Source organism: Lepidothrix coronata, unplaced genomic scaffold (assembly GCF_001604755.1).
Source record: "Lepidothrix coronata isolate B3197 unplaced genomic scaffold, Lepidothrix_coronata-1.0 Scaffold32, whole genome shotgun sequence".
Taxonomy (NCBI): Eukaryota; Metazoa; Chordata; class Aves; order Passeriformes; family Pipridae; genus Lepidothrix; species Lepidothrix coronata.
The window spans coordinates 3,627,043-3,641,473 of record NW_016690212.1 but is presented as its reverse complement, the minus strand read 5'-3'; the positions used below and the strand labels follow the sequence as shown (position 1 = coordinate 3,641,473).

General features: G+C 37.2%; 1 protein-coding gene across 10 annotated transcripts in view; it reads left to right on the top strand.

The window, feature by feature from the left end:
• The window catches only part of KIF21A (kinesin family member 21A), an 87,818-nt gene that overhangs the window by 33,684 nt on the left and 39,703 nt on the right, over positions 1-14,431 (top strand). For all 10 annotated transcript variants that reach the window (XM_017811464.1, XM_017811462.1, XM_017811468.1 and 7 more), the window contains exons 3-10: positions 19-201; positions 3,113-3,262; positions 3,952-4,086; positions 7,152-7,319; positions 8,742-8,857; positions 12,069-12,264; positions 13,079-13,268; positions 13,980-14,043. In XM_017811464.1, coding sequence (XP_017666953.1) covers positions 19-201; positions 3,113-3,262; positions 3,952-4,086; positions 7,152-7,319; positions 8,742-8,857; positions 12,069-12,264; positions 13,079-13,268; positions 13,980-14,043 — 1,202 coding nt within the window. The remainder of the gene's footprint in view (positions 1-18; positions 202-3,112; positions 3,263-3,951; positions 4,087-7,151; positions 7,320-8,741; positions 8,858-12,068; positions 12,265-13,078; positions 13,269-13,979; positions 14,044-14,431) is intronic.

Here is a 14,431-nt window from a genome sequence, read left to right as displayed (position 1 = left end):
ACTCCTTTTTCAAATTAGACAGGTGCTGGCAAAACATACACCATGGGCACTGGATTTGATGTCAACATAACAGAAGAGGAACAAGGCATTATATCACGTGCTGTTAAGCACCTTTTCAGATGTATTGAAGAAAAGAAACAAGGTGCTATTAAACAAGGACTTCCACCTCCGGATTTTAAAGTGAATGCACAGTTCTTAGAGGTAAATATGATCTGTGTTTGTGGGTGTAACTTTGTGGGTTTTTTAGAACACCAATTAAATATTCTTTTACATTTTTTTCTTACAAGATGTTTTGAATTAATCTTCAAGTTTTCAAAAGGAAATTTTATAGGATTTGCTTCAGCTCTTCAGTTTATGAAAAAGAGCCTTTTTATCTTGTTCCAGTTATTTTCATACTTCCCTTTATAGCATTATTTTGAAGCACAGAAATAGTTATGTTAGTCATAACTTATCCTTTTCTGTAGCATGCCTTTGTTTGTATGGCCTGTTGCTCAAGCTTGTTTGTAATTCTTTGCAAAACCTTAAAGCAAGAAACTATAAAAAACCCCCTCAATTATACTTTGTGGCTTTGAATAGTGACCGTGCTTTGCCTGCTTTTGCCACTTTGCCATAGATTTCTTTAGCTTACAAAATCTGTTCAGGAGGCTTATATTTCTTTCACCAAAGAAGAAATCTAGCATGAAAATACTTCCTTCTGCAGTTCCCATTAGTTTAGGATTGGGTCACTATTCTAATAGTGACACTTTTGTGTCACTATGCCCTTTTTCCTTAGACCCAGAGAAAACTCTGGTCAATGCTGTGGCAAAACTGTTCCCCTTGTGTTTGGTTATAGACACAGTTACTGGTAAAGAGGCTGTAACATCTGTGATCTTTCCAACCTGCAGCAGCTGTTGGTTTAAGTCTTGCTGTGTCTTTATGCTGTGTCTCCTGACTGTGGAACTACTTTTTAAATTGATTGATTTGGGTTTAACACATTTACATTCACTACCAAGCTGCGAAATCTGATACTTTAGGCACATGGACAGGAAGAATCAATTTAAGGAAGAGCAGGTGTAAATTTGTATTGCTTAGTTCAGTATTTATGATTTTATCTACTTTAGGGGTGGAAAAACTCCATTTTTATTTTACCAAAGAGAAAAATCTGTTGGTTTTATTACTTTTGAAGTAAATTAAGTCCTTTAGTCATGTGTTCCTATGACTGTTCTAAAGATTAACAAGCTGGCAGTAGTTTTGCACTGGTATAGGTTTGTCACTGCTAACCTTAAGCAGAACTCTGTGTTGCTCTGGCTAATGTTTGCCTAGAGAGAGTTGGGTTGAGAACGTGCTGTGGGAATGCTCTGCTCTTCTCTCTGCTTGTACATCAGGGAGCTGCAGCTTTGCTTCTGCTTAGGCAGCTGCAACATGAGTAGCATAAGGAGTAGTAACCAGTGTGGTTTCTGAATTTATTATGAGTTTTGACATAACATTACAAATGTGGCTGACTCCCAAAATACAGAGCAGTAATTAAACGCTACAGGGGGAATGGTATGAAGAATTGCAGTTGTTACCATGTACTTCAGATGAAATGTGCATACTGAAACCTGTCTTATCTAATTTAGAGAAAGGTTAAATGATGTTTATAATATTTTTCTCCCTTAATAAAATGTCATTTTTGTTGGTAGATTTTTTTTTTTTTGTTCTACTGAGGTTAAATTAGAGCTTTCCCAGAAAGAACTTTTTCTGATTAGTTAGGTATTATACACTACTCTTGTATCAGAAAGTGTCTTCTTCCTCCCATCCTATCTACCATTAGAGCTGAATTGCATAAACTATAATTTACTGATTGAACAAGTTGAAGCAAGATTGTATTTTGGAATAACTTTGAAGTCTTACAGCTGGATAACTCTAGGGAACAGTAGCTTTTGTTTGCTACTTTCTTGCCTTTCTTTAGTTTGCTGCAGTCTGCCTCCCTTAGTTCCTTGCTTTCCTGCTTTTTCAAAAGATAGGCATATGCAGTCCCATGCAATTGCAGGTGCATTATCAGGATCTCTAAACTGTGGCATAAATTTGTTTGCACTTATCAAGATAAAACATTGGTAAGATGGTTCCTGTTTGAATTCCATGCTTAATAATTAAATACAATTCCTTTTTCAATATGTAAAGGATTAAAAGCATCACATTCACAAACACTGAGCCTCTTCTTCTCAGGTAAGACTTTTTGCTTGTGAGAGGAGAAAGTCACTTTCAGTGTATGAGAAAGTACTCTGGGTGAATACAGATCTATTGTGATGGTTCTCTAACTTTTACCTAATGATTTTCATCAGGAATTGAATTAGTCTGACCTGAGCTCTGCTGAAGTGAGTTGGTATAACTAAATTAAAGACTGGAAATGTTTCAGTGTACATCAGCAGAGACCTGAGCCATGAGATTCTCAGTGGGGTAGTGCTTTGTTTTTTCCCTGATATCTTCAATTGGATCTAAACACCTTTTGTAAAACTTGGAACATTCTTATGTAGTACAAAAGCCCTGCTCAAGAAGCTATGCCATAGTATTTTTGGACTGCTGCTTGGTTGTTTTTTAAGAAGCAGCTTGCACAAAAACTATTATACGTCAAATTCCTTTGAGAGCAGGAAGAGTTTATCTAAATGAAAGAGAGACGTAGAATTACTAAGGTGTGAGAGAGGATATGAGGAAAGGTGTGATGGCAGGGAGAGCAAGTGCAGTGAGTTGGAAATGTTTGGAGGAGGGTGCAGTCAACTGAATCAACAAAGAAAACCCCAAGGTCAAATGTGAAGACAGCAGGTGCCTACCACAGAAACCACTGCCACTCTAGTTCTGCTGGCATCGAATGCCTTCTCTTCCCTAGTCCCACTGAAGAATTACCTCTCAGATTTGGCAGCATGGAGGAATTTACTGCTTCTTTGGGTGGCATAATAGAAAGTTGTGCGGATCACTTAATTTGCAGCTGCTCTTGTTATGTGTTGTTCTTGTAAGTTTGGATGTTTCACAGCATTCTTTTTTTGGGAGCTGAGACATTTGGATTTTTATGTCTTTTGGTATGTGCCATGCACAGATTTGTTAGTCTTTAGAAGAATTTCTTCCTAAAGTGATATTTTTTTTTCCTTGTCCCTAGCTTTACAATGAAGAAATTCTTGATCTGTTTGATACCACACGTGATATCGATGCAAAGAATAAAAAATCAAATATTAAAATACATGAAGATTCAGCAGGAGGAATTTATACAGTGGGTGTTACAACGCGAACTGTGAATGGAGAATCGGAGGTGATAATTGAAAATAAATTACTCTGTAGCATACCAAATACATTCTAAAAATGTTGTCTTTATGTTTTGATGGGCATTTAAAAATAGAGGTTATGCTTGCTAGTATCTGCCTCTTGGACAATTTAAGTGTGAAATCTAGCTAAATTTTTTATTTTCTTAATTTCTATAGTCTTAAATCTGGTAAATGTCTGATATTAAGTGCATGCTACATTAATTTAAAGTTAGGAATAGGCTTTTGTTAATAATATAGTTCTGCTGGGAGAGAAAATTTTGGCCATGTAGTAAATCTGATCTTCCAGATCTTATATATGTTACTTTTCCTGACTGATATGAAATAAACTGCTGTTCATATGCATTGCAAATCTTAATACAAATGTTACTGTGCTCCATGTTTTTATATAAAAGGTACAAAAACCATACATCTGTTGCTACAGGTCAGTGAAGATAGCTATGTTACTACCAGGGGACAGTAAAAAGAGGCGTACAAAGATATAAGGATTTTCTTTCAGGAATCACAGAAAATACTTTTAGTTTGCTTATTTAAGAATCTTTGTGCTTTTTTGGTTTGTAGGAACTGAATTCATAGCAAAGAGAAAAAGTTTAATTGTATATCTGAAACAATAAGTGTTATAGGAACACGTTTTCTGTAACCAGGAAGCAGTGCAATGTACTTCTTGTCTGTTTTCTAGATGATGCAGTGCTTGAAGCTGGGAGCTTTGTCTCGAACCACCGCCAGCACTCAGATGAATGTTCAGAGCTCACGGTCACATGCTATCTTTACTATACACTTATGTCAAACCAGAGTCTGTCCTGCATTTAATGCTGTATGTATTTTTTTTCTGTTATTAAACCTATCTTTAGTAGCCATTTTTCAAAATGGGGAAAATTTTGGCAGCCACTGCTATTTGAATTGTGCTTAATAAGGATGCTACAGTCATCATAATGCTCGATGAATTTGCTAAGCATTATAATAATTTGATTTAATCTGTGCATATGTAACCATCCTCTAGCCAGAGGCAACCATAAACTGCAACCTCTTACATGAACCTGCCTATTTTCCTCTAGCATTTTCTACGGTCTTTTGTTGCGACATACACAAGCGAGAAAGTTAAAATGTAATTTGTCTTTAATTGGGAAAGCACTTTTAAGTGTCTTAGCAGTTAGTGGGTTTAAACTTGCAGTCAGCTAACTGAACTGCTTGGATATTTCAGAGTAAGTTTTTTGTTGATATCCAGTAAGGCACAAGTGGAAAAGCATTAAATTCCAAGCCTTAGTGTATTTATTTTAAATAGATATATATTTGGGGTGCAGGTATTATGTTAAGTCTGTGTGCTTAGCTTGAAATTTAAATTATGAATGAACATGGTGCTGTTCTTAGAAGTTGTTAGTTGCTCTTTGTGTATCTTGTAAAGAGGAAAGTTCTGAATAAATCCAAATTACTGAAAACTATGGTACCTTCAGGGGGACTTGATTATTCTTAAGGTAACAAATTTTTTAAATATTAAATAATGTCTAGCTTGCATTTTACCCATAGGCATGTGGAACAGTAAACTGGATTTTCAGTTCTTCTTGGTGGGGTTGCCTTTTTTTTTAATACTACAAATAATCATTTGCAGGCAAAATGAGGGTCCCTTCCTGGTCCTTTGTGGTATGTAGACCTGCTTTATACACGTGCTAAAAACACTTCTTCCTGCTTTCCATGCTGAAACTGTGGATCTGGTGGTGTGGTCAGCTGTCTTCACTCGGGAGGAACTGGCATCACACTCAGAGCCCAGACAGGGCACCTCAGTCACTGTGTGGTGACATTGTCTGCTTGGAGGTTTTTGCTGAAAACTGTCTATGGAGAGTGAGATAAGTCATCTTGGAGCCTCATTTCCTGGAGGCTGTTGGCACAGCAGTCCCTTGTGCTGATGCACTCGCAGCCTTCCACATCAGCTGAGCCACTTGCAGGACTGTTGCCTTGCTCTACCTTTTTTCTTACAGAGGCTTGTGTTAGAGGAATAGGTAGCCACCTTCTGCCTTATGTCAAACTGTTTTGTTTCTCCTTTACTTGGAAGATATGCACAAGATAATTTGACTCCCTGGAGCTATGTGTTTCTATATCCTTGATCTGTGAAGACAGCACCCTCTTCTTTCCCTGTGGAGTTTAGGAGAGTAGAGGGTAGACCTGATGTTGGCCTCTGAACACTCCTAGAATCTAAATTAATACAAGCTATTATTGGGTGGTCAGGGTAGATGTAGCTCAAGTTTCTGTAGACAAGAGTTTTGGGAGACCTTTGTTACCAGGGCAACGCAGTTTCTCGTTCTCGGATGACAGCGCTGGCTGTGTCCCTTCTGTGCATAGTGGCTGGTGCCCGGTGCTGGCAGGCAGCCAGGGCTGCAATGCACAGTCACGCTGCTCCTTGAGCTCTGTTCACATAATCCATGCTTCTTAGAAGTTTCTAGATGTACATTTCACTTGCTAAATAAACGAGAGTGACAGGGTGCATTAATCATTACTTTGAGGGCTGGGAGTGAGAGTCAGGGTAAACATCAGAATAACAGAAATAATGATTTCTGGTCTTGTGGAAGTAGCACAATTCCCGTTCTCTTCTGTAACTGTGGCTAAAGGAGGCCACTTGAGAAGCATGAAATATTTCACTACCATGAGAATGGTTTGGTCTGCAGAGACCTGCATTATCCCTTGCAGTAGTGAAGGGAGCCGTGGGCTAGCTGAGCAAGGCCATTGCCACAGAATGAATACCTGAGGGTTTGTGGGTTTGTTTTGATTTTTTTTTTTTTTTAACAAAACCCAGAACAATCTGCCTTACTGCCTTACTAACAATAAAACTTGTTATTTGGGCTGTGAGAGTATGTTATAAATCCATACACTCATTACATGCTTATTACGTGACACCATGACAAGTTAGTAGAAGTTGTCCTGCATTGGATATCTTACCAGAAAGATCAAGAAGTGAGTGATTTAAAGATTTTTCTTATTGTCGCTTTCCTGACAACAAATCTAACTACACTTAGAGTAAAATAAAACTCCATAGTATATGGTACAGCTACGCTAATCGTCAGGAAAAAAGTTCAGGATTGTCTAATGAAAAAGGATAATTTTGTTGCTGTGCTTTGGGACATGAAGTGGAAAGAGGCTGAGGCTATGGTACCTGCCCCTAGTGCAGTGTGTTCCTGGGGAGACTCCCTGGAGCCTCTCATGGAGTGCCAGTCATTACAGCTTACCTGGGGGAGGAAGGTGGAAGAGAGAAAGGAACCTTTTCTTCCTCCTGTGTTCCTCCTGCTGTCCTTATTTTCTGGTCAAATCAGAAGTGCTAGTGGAATACTGACTGCTAGGAAAAATGCCATTAAAAATGGCTTCAAACAATAATTCCTAAAGTAAGTTGAAGAATCACGTCACAGGAAAGCTGATGATGGGGTTTAGAGTGGTATAAAATCAAAATATCTTTCAGTTATTTGGTAGGTTTATGAACTAAGTGGCACTGGTAATTTTTTGGGGTAATAATGTAATTAAGGTTTTGGTTTTTTTAAATCAGTTTCCTTTGACAATTGATGCAAGACTTGCATTTCTGAGGGGAACAAAGTTTGTTGCCCACCTTGCTGCAGACTTGTATACTTCAATGTATGTATCCCCCCATTTCTACATGAAGAAACAGTGGTAGCTCATACTTAAAGTAATTTGTATTTGCATGCATCTAGAGCTGGGTCTTCAAGAATCTTAGTGTATATATATTAACATGGAGATAATATTTTGAAACATACTGTTGTTAGAATGAATAAGGAGATGGTCATGACAAAGAAGATAGTCTTGTAATTAATTGTTGATTGAACTTCGCAAATGTTAATATGAAAGATCTTACCAAGCCTTATGGGTTCTCCTTTACTTCAGGATAATGCCACTGATAACAGGATAATATCTGAATCTTCTGAGATGAATGAATATGAAACTCTTACTGCCAAGTTTCATTTTGTCGATCTGGCGGGATCTGAAAGGTTAAAGCGAACAGGAGCTACAGGAGAAAGGGCAAAAGAAGGCATTTCCATCAACTGTGGACTAGTAAGACTATACAAATATACAACATAGTGTAAAACAACCCTAGGCAAAACACTTTGAAGTAGGAATAAAATTTATAATTTATAGCATCACTGTTTTTTTCTTGTCTATGTACTGGCTCTCTATAGTTTTTTATTAACTGTAATAAATGTTTTACTTAACATTTACTAAACTGCACTGAAAAGTAGAGCTAGTTGATTATCAGTGATTATAGATATCAGTGATATCAGAGATTATAATTTCATTCCTTTGTTTTGAGCTGTTTGGCTGTGTGGAGGCTCTGTGCAATTCTCTTTTTAAGACACAAAATACATGTCTATTTTATATGTGAAAACATGTCTTTTGTTGTGGGCTAGTGTGCAGTACCAGTGAGGTATTCTGTAATTAGAACTTGCATAGTGATTCTCTTGCCATCATGACAGTTGTTATTTTCTGTAGTTATTCTGCTTATATTATATGGAAGAGAAAGAGAATTCAGTTCAGTTTCATCATTAACATAAGCACAAAGCCAACAGGAATTTGGTGATTTAGATGACATAGATGTATCCTTAACAAATAGGATACAAAATGCATGAAGGTGAAAATCAGTGTGATAAAAATATTATATGGCCGCAAAACTTTAATTTACAGTGAAGTCCAGTCCTCAGTTTTGTGAAACAGACTGAGAGTGCTTTAAACCCTTAAAAGCAAGCAGCCACAGCATGGGGTGTGCCTGCAGTTCTCCAGCTGCTGGGCACAGCCAGACCATTCCCAGTCCAAGAACTGGCAGGACAGGGCGCCACCTGGAGCCATGTTTTTCAGTTTGGCAAATGAGTGAAGTGTGTGCAGTTGCACATTAAAAATAATTCCACAGCCAAATGCTAGCTTGTTTATAAACATGAATTAGACCCTCTTAGCAATGAAACAGGATGGTCCCAGAGTACATAATTTCAAGCCTCAAATGCTTACATCTTCAGACATTTTTTATTTAATATCTGGAGAGGTAGTATATTCTGGGTTTTTTCATATAAATGCCCCATATTTTATTCTAAATGTAGCATAAAGCAGATGGATAAAATTAATTTGTAGCCCCTGCTAGAAATAGAGATCAACTTTCATCATCATAAAAAGTAAATGTTTGTTAGATATGAAGTATTTCTAACTTCAGTTTGTGACTGAGATATCAATAGACAGTGCATAAAATTGTGCTAAACACTTAGCATTTGCAGGTACTGGCCTGCAAGTCATCTGATGCACTGTTGATAACACAGAAGTTTCTACATGTCTACTGTAAAATGTAAAAATCTTCAGAAATATTTTTATCTTAACTTCCATGAGTATATTCATTTTCTCACAATATGCTGACCCCGGTTTATACTGTTTTTGAAATAAAACTACTCAGGAACTGATTCTGACTTCTGCATTACATGATTTGGTGTCTTATAGCTGGCACTTGGCAATGTAATAAGTGCATTGGGAGATAAAAGTAAGAAGGCAACTCATGTACCATACAGAGATTCAAAGCTTACAAGGCTGCTTCAAGACTCTCTTGGGGGAAACAGGTATGAAAATTGGAACACTTTATGTATTTTATTGTGAATGAGCATGAATGAGTTTATAATCTTCGGAAAGTAAAATAAACATTAAATAACAAAAATAGCCACTGGAGGAAGGTTCTGAAGATAAATTGCTGTCGTGACAAAAATGTTGTCAATGCAGGGGAAAAGATTTTGAAAGAGGATTTTGAGGTACTTAGAAGTTACCATTTCCAGACATGTTCTTTCCATGAAGACATCTTTAGATTGTAGATAGTATAAATGGTAAATTTTGTTTACAGCATATTTTAAAGCTGCGATGAGTTTCTGATTTAGAGTTGTGGGTGATTTTGGTCTTTGGTTTTGTTTTGTTTTTTTGTAAGTGTATTGTTTGCTCTGACTGCCATGCACAGGAACTTGGAGTCAGTTTGCCACTGGCACTGCCATCTGTTTAAAGGTTATATATTTCAAGCCATGGTGTATCTGTCCAGTTACCTGATGTTGGTTTGTAGCCTAATAAAAACAAACTAGCGTATCACCAGGGTTGTTGGTATGAACCTGTCTTTATATATTCTCCATATATACAATGAAGAGAAGTTATGGCCTATGAAGGCTTTATCTAAGAAAGCATGGACAAATTTATAAATCATAATACAAATTTTGTATCTGTAATGTTAACATGTCCAAATAGAAGAGCGACCATAGCTGAGTATATTTTGGTAGGGTAAGTATTCTTATTGCTCTATGTGATTCAATATGCCTGGCTCTTATATTTAGGAGGGTAGGCAGTTTTCTGAGCATTTCACAAAGGAATACGGAGAAGTGGAACAAAATTCTTAAATCGTAGCTCTGGTCTTCAGAGAGAGAACTTTAATAACACCTCGATGCGCTGCAGTGTGAGGAAAAGCAGAGCCAGACAAAATAAGTAAAATAAAGGCTAGAATTTTCAGAAGTATATAAGGGCAAAAGAAACTCAAGAATTATGAAAAAGATCAGCAGAAAGAAAGAGCATAGCTCTTCTGCTTCACTAAATTTTATGTCAAATACACCAGCTAGTGAGCATTTCTTCAAACCACTTCTAAAATCTCACTTTGCGGAAGCATTATTTGACTCCAAAATATTTTGTTATTTTACAGCTCCGCTGCTCCCCCTCCTGTTCTTCAGGAGAAATTGCAGAATTTAGTGTATGGTGGTGTCGGGTTTAACCCCGGCCACCAGCCAAGCCCCACACAGCTGCTTGCTCACTACCCCTGGTGGGATGGGGGAGAAAATTGGAAGGGTAAAAGTTGAGGGTTTGAGATAGTTTACTAGATAAAGCAGAAGTCATGTATGCAATCAAAGCAAAACAAGAGAATCACTCACCACTTCCCATGGGCAGGCAGGTATTCAGCCATCCCCAGGAAATTAGGGCTTCAGCCTGTGTAGTGGTGACTTGGGAAGACAAATATTATCACTCTGAATGTCCCCCTCTTCCTCCACCTTTATAAACTGAGAATGATGCCGTATGGTCTGGAATATCCCTTGGGTCAGTTGGGGTCAGCTGTCCTGGCTGTGTCCCTTCCAACTCCTTGTGCATCCCCAGCCTCCTTGCTGGTGAAAAGTGTGCAAGCACTGCTCAGCAGTAACTGAAACATATCTGCATTAAGGACGCATAGTAGGGGATTTCAGCACAAGTCCAAAACAGCACATACCAGCTACAATGAAGAAAATCAGGTCTATCCCAGCCCAAACCAGCACAAATGTACAGACAGCAAATGCTACCCCAGAACATTTTTGATGATAGTTGTATATTTTCTTTCTGTTTCTTTGTGGCTGATGTTAAATGTGTGGATACTCCCCTCCCCTTATTTTTTATGTATGTGAGACTTCTCAAATCAGCACTTTGCTGTTGAGGAAGAGAGTTTTTTATATTTATATATATATACATACACACGCACATAAACACATTTTGTGTGGTTTCTTATTCCTACTTTGGCAACCAAAATATGTGAGAAGCTAAATTTTAACAAATATGGAGCTTTTCTTCTGGGGAATTGTATTTAGATTTCTTTAAGCCTGTTCTGCAGCCTTCCAAATTCCACCCTAGGTATTACAGTCCAAATTACTGTTTCTCTCTTTAAAAATATGTATCAAAAATGTACTAGTAGTGATTTGGGTTAGACTGTAGTAAGTCCTGAGTTAACAATGATAAAAGCATTGTATCACTGTACTATTCTCACCATAATCCTCATTTTAAGTATAATACTGTAACAGTTCTGAAGCAGCATTTAAATATTAATGTTTGTTGAATTATTCAATAAAGAATATAGAGCATTGGTGTTTTAAAATGAATTTTATAGTGTATAATATGAAAAATAAGAACTTTCATAACTTCAGGAGCTGGGAGAGCACTTTAAAGAAGTGGTAAAATAAAGGGAGTAGAACAGCTTTAAGAAATCCTGATCCATTACACAATTCAGATAGGAAAGTGGAGTTCAAGTTGTTCAGTTTTCAAGATGGAGACATAGCAGAACCAGTCCTCTGAGGTGTAGAAATGTAAGCTCATTCTCAACTGAAAACAGAAGTATTCCTCATGTCAGAATTAAAAAATTGTTCTTAATCCTGCATACTCTTGTCTTGAGGACTAAACTCAGTTTGGAGAACTGACACAAAGATACCAGCAAGGGCTGAGGAAGAATTGTTGAAACTGAATTTTTTTTTTAGTTTCAGGCTAGTTACTCTTTCTAGTTTAGTTTCCCAGTGGGTGCGGTGAGGGTAACTGTTTGCCTCACAGAGGGTTGCAGGGATTCATTTTTTTATTGCAGTCTAAAATTATAGAAAGTGAAGATCAGAATCTAGTCTGCCTGATGTATATATTGCTCGTTTGCCCTGGAGACAGTGCACTCTTCCTAATGCTTCACCTAAGCTGTGATGTACAATGGAGAAGCAAGCTCCTTTAAAGCCTGGACATACTCAGTCCATCAGATGTTTAGCCCTGTCTGTTGAGAATTTAGGCCATGTATGCACCCTCAGAGTGATCTGCAGCTAGAATTCTGGTTCTGACCCCTCTAGGCTGCTAGGGTGATGCAAGATGTAATAGTGCTGACCTTTGTGGTTCACAGTCTGCTGTGAGTTAGATCAAGAAATATTTTCACAAATGTTACGAAGTTGCTATTCTTGTTTCACCTTCTACCTCAAGACCTGTTGGCTTCTCTCTATTCTCTTTGTGTAATGCTGACTTGTGTTTTTTAACTTCCAGTCAAACCCTCATGATAGCGTGTGTAAGCCCTTCAGATCGAGACTTCATGGAAACTTTGAACACATTAAAGTATGCCAATCGGGCACGGAACATCAAGAACAAGGTGATGGTTAATCAGGATAGAGCTAGTCAACAAATAAATGCTTTGCGCAGTGAGATTGCACGGCTACAGATGGAACTCATGGAATACAAAACAGTAAGTTTGCCCTCTTAGGATTTCTTCTGCTTTAAAATGCTTATAATTTCACAGCTTGTTTTTCTGTTGACTACTTCCACTTCATACACGTTTGAATACCAACCTTGACGTAAACAACACTTCTAATTCCAACGATTACCAGATATTTTTAGAAAACTTAGATTATGTCCCCAAAAAAAGATACATCGGCAAATGCCAATGATGTTAACAGATGCTGCATGCTGTTTGCATTTTGAAAGGCAAAAATTGACCTTGCCGTGTTCAACAATGAGAAACAATCACCTCCAAAGCAAAAATGACCACAACCTAGACTGATGTGTTAAGTGAATGTGTACAGTTCCTGTGTATTGCTTTTGAAAACTTACTAGATAGTTAAAATAATGTGTTTTAAAAATAAAGTTTTATATACGGAAAATACTCATATTACACAATGTTTTATTTCTTCCTGAAAGTTTAAACAAATAATGGTTTCTGCAATAAATGTTACCAAAGAGTGTTGTACTCCTTTGTTATTCTTGAGATAGTATCCTGATTTGATAGAGTTGTCTTCTCATTTCTTAACCTCTTCAAGAACTTGTATTTCAGACTAAGATGGAGTTACACAGGACCCAAATGCTAAGGTGTTGTCCAGCTACCAATGTTTTGAAAACTATCCATTTATCAATGTTCTGAACTTTATGAGAGAAGATTATCTTTTGCTCTGAGCATCTATTTAGAATTTCAAATAATCTGTGGATTGCCTTTACTAAGTTAAAATTTTGTCACGTGTAGGTCAGCCCTTTACTGGTAATAAAATACTTTTACTTTCTTAAAGGGTAAAAGGATTATAGATGAAGAAGGCGTTGAAAGCATCAATGACATGTTTCATGAAAATGCGATGCTGCAAACAGAAAACAACAACCTGCGTGTTAGAATTAAAGCAATGCAAGAGACTATCGACGCACTTAGAGCCAGAATAACGCAGCTTATGAGTGATCAGGCCAACCAAGTGCTAGCCAGAACAGGTATGCTGTGGGTGTGGTGTGCGTAAACTGCTTCATAAGTTCATGAACTTTAATCCAGTATATGCTCTTGCTTCATGGATCCCTTGGAATGAAGTGATGCCTTTGTATCAGTAATGTAGGATCTGCTTTGGCAGGAATAGGCCCTCATCTGATTATTTCTTCTGTTTCTGGAGATTTCTGTTAGTAGTTGGGTACCCTGATTTGACCATTCATTTAGGACTACGAGCAACATGAGATATGACATAATACCTTTGGATAGGAATTATTTATATGCTTAGCCCCATATGAACTTACATATTTTGCTTTGGATGAGGACCTAAACAAAGATGGGTGAATGTTGGCTTGCTTGTCACCTCATAGAATAATCAACCAATTGACTTACCATGACTGCATTTTTTTTTTCGTGCATGGTTTGTCAGGTTACTTTTGATTTATGCATTGTTAAAATGTGCTAATGTGGCAAACAAATGAAATAGAAAAGGTTAATGGTAATCACATGATGATCATATGACAGAGGAACCAAAGACTTAATTCAGTTTAAGCAGGAAAGATATTATACAAATCAGATAAGATCTTAATGTGTAACCCATGTGACTGTTTATCTTTGCTGGTACCTTGTGCCTAGTAGCTGTATTCAGATATTTATACTGTTACCATCCTTCCTTAATCTTTCTCTTCCCCTCATTACCTCTTTCTCTCTGTCCTTCAAAGGAGAAGGAAATGAAGAAATTAGCAACATGATTCATAATTATATCAAGGAAATTGAAGATCTCAGGTATTTGCCTAAATATTTGAACAATTTTTATTAAAAATAAACCCAAAACACTAGAAGTGCTAGCAAGTAAATGCTTCACCTGTTTTCCTCTGTGGGATTACTTTAGTTAAGTGGTCCTTCAGCTTCTAAGACCATCTGGTGTTGCTCTTGGCTACAAAAATGTAAAATGTTAAAGATGAAACTGACAATAGAAATGAGACTAAGATGTTGCCTAAATAATGATGATGACTTGATATTGTTGCACAAAGGACAGCAAAACTTGGAACAATTATTTAATAACTTTATAACCTTGTGTATAAATGATGGTACTGAGAAATTATGTGTAATTTAATGTTAAAAAAGGCCCCTGCTTTCATTTTAAATTTAAAAAAACCCTCTAAATATTTTA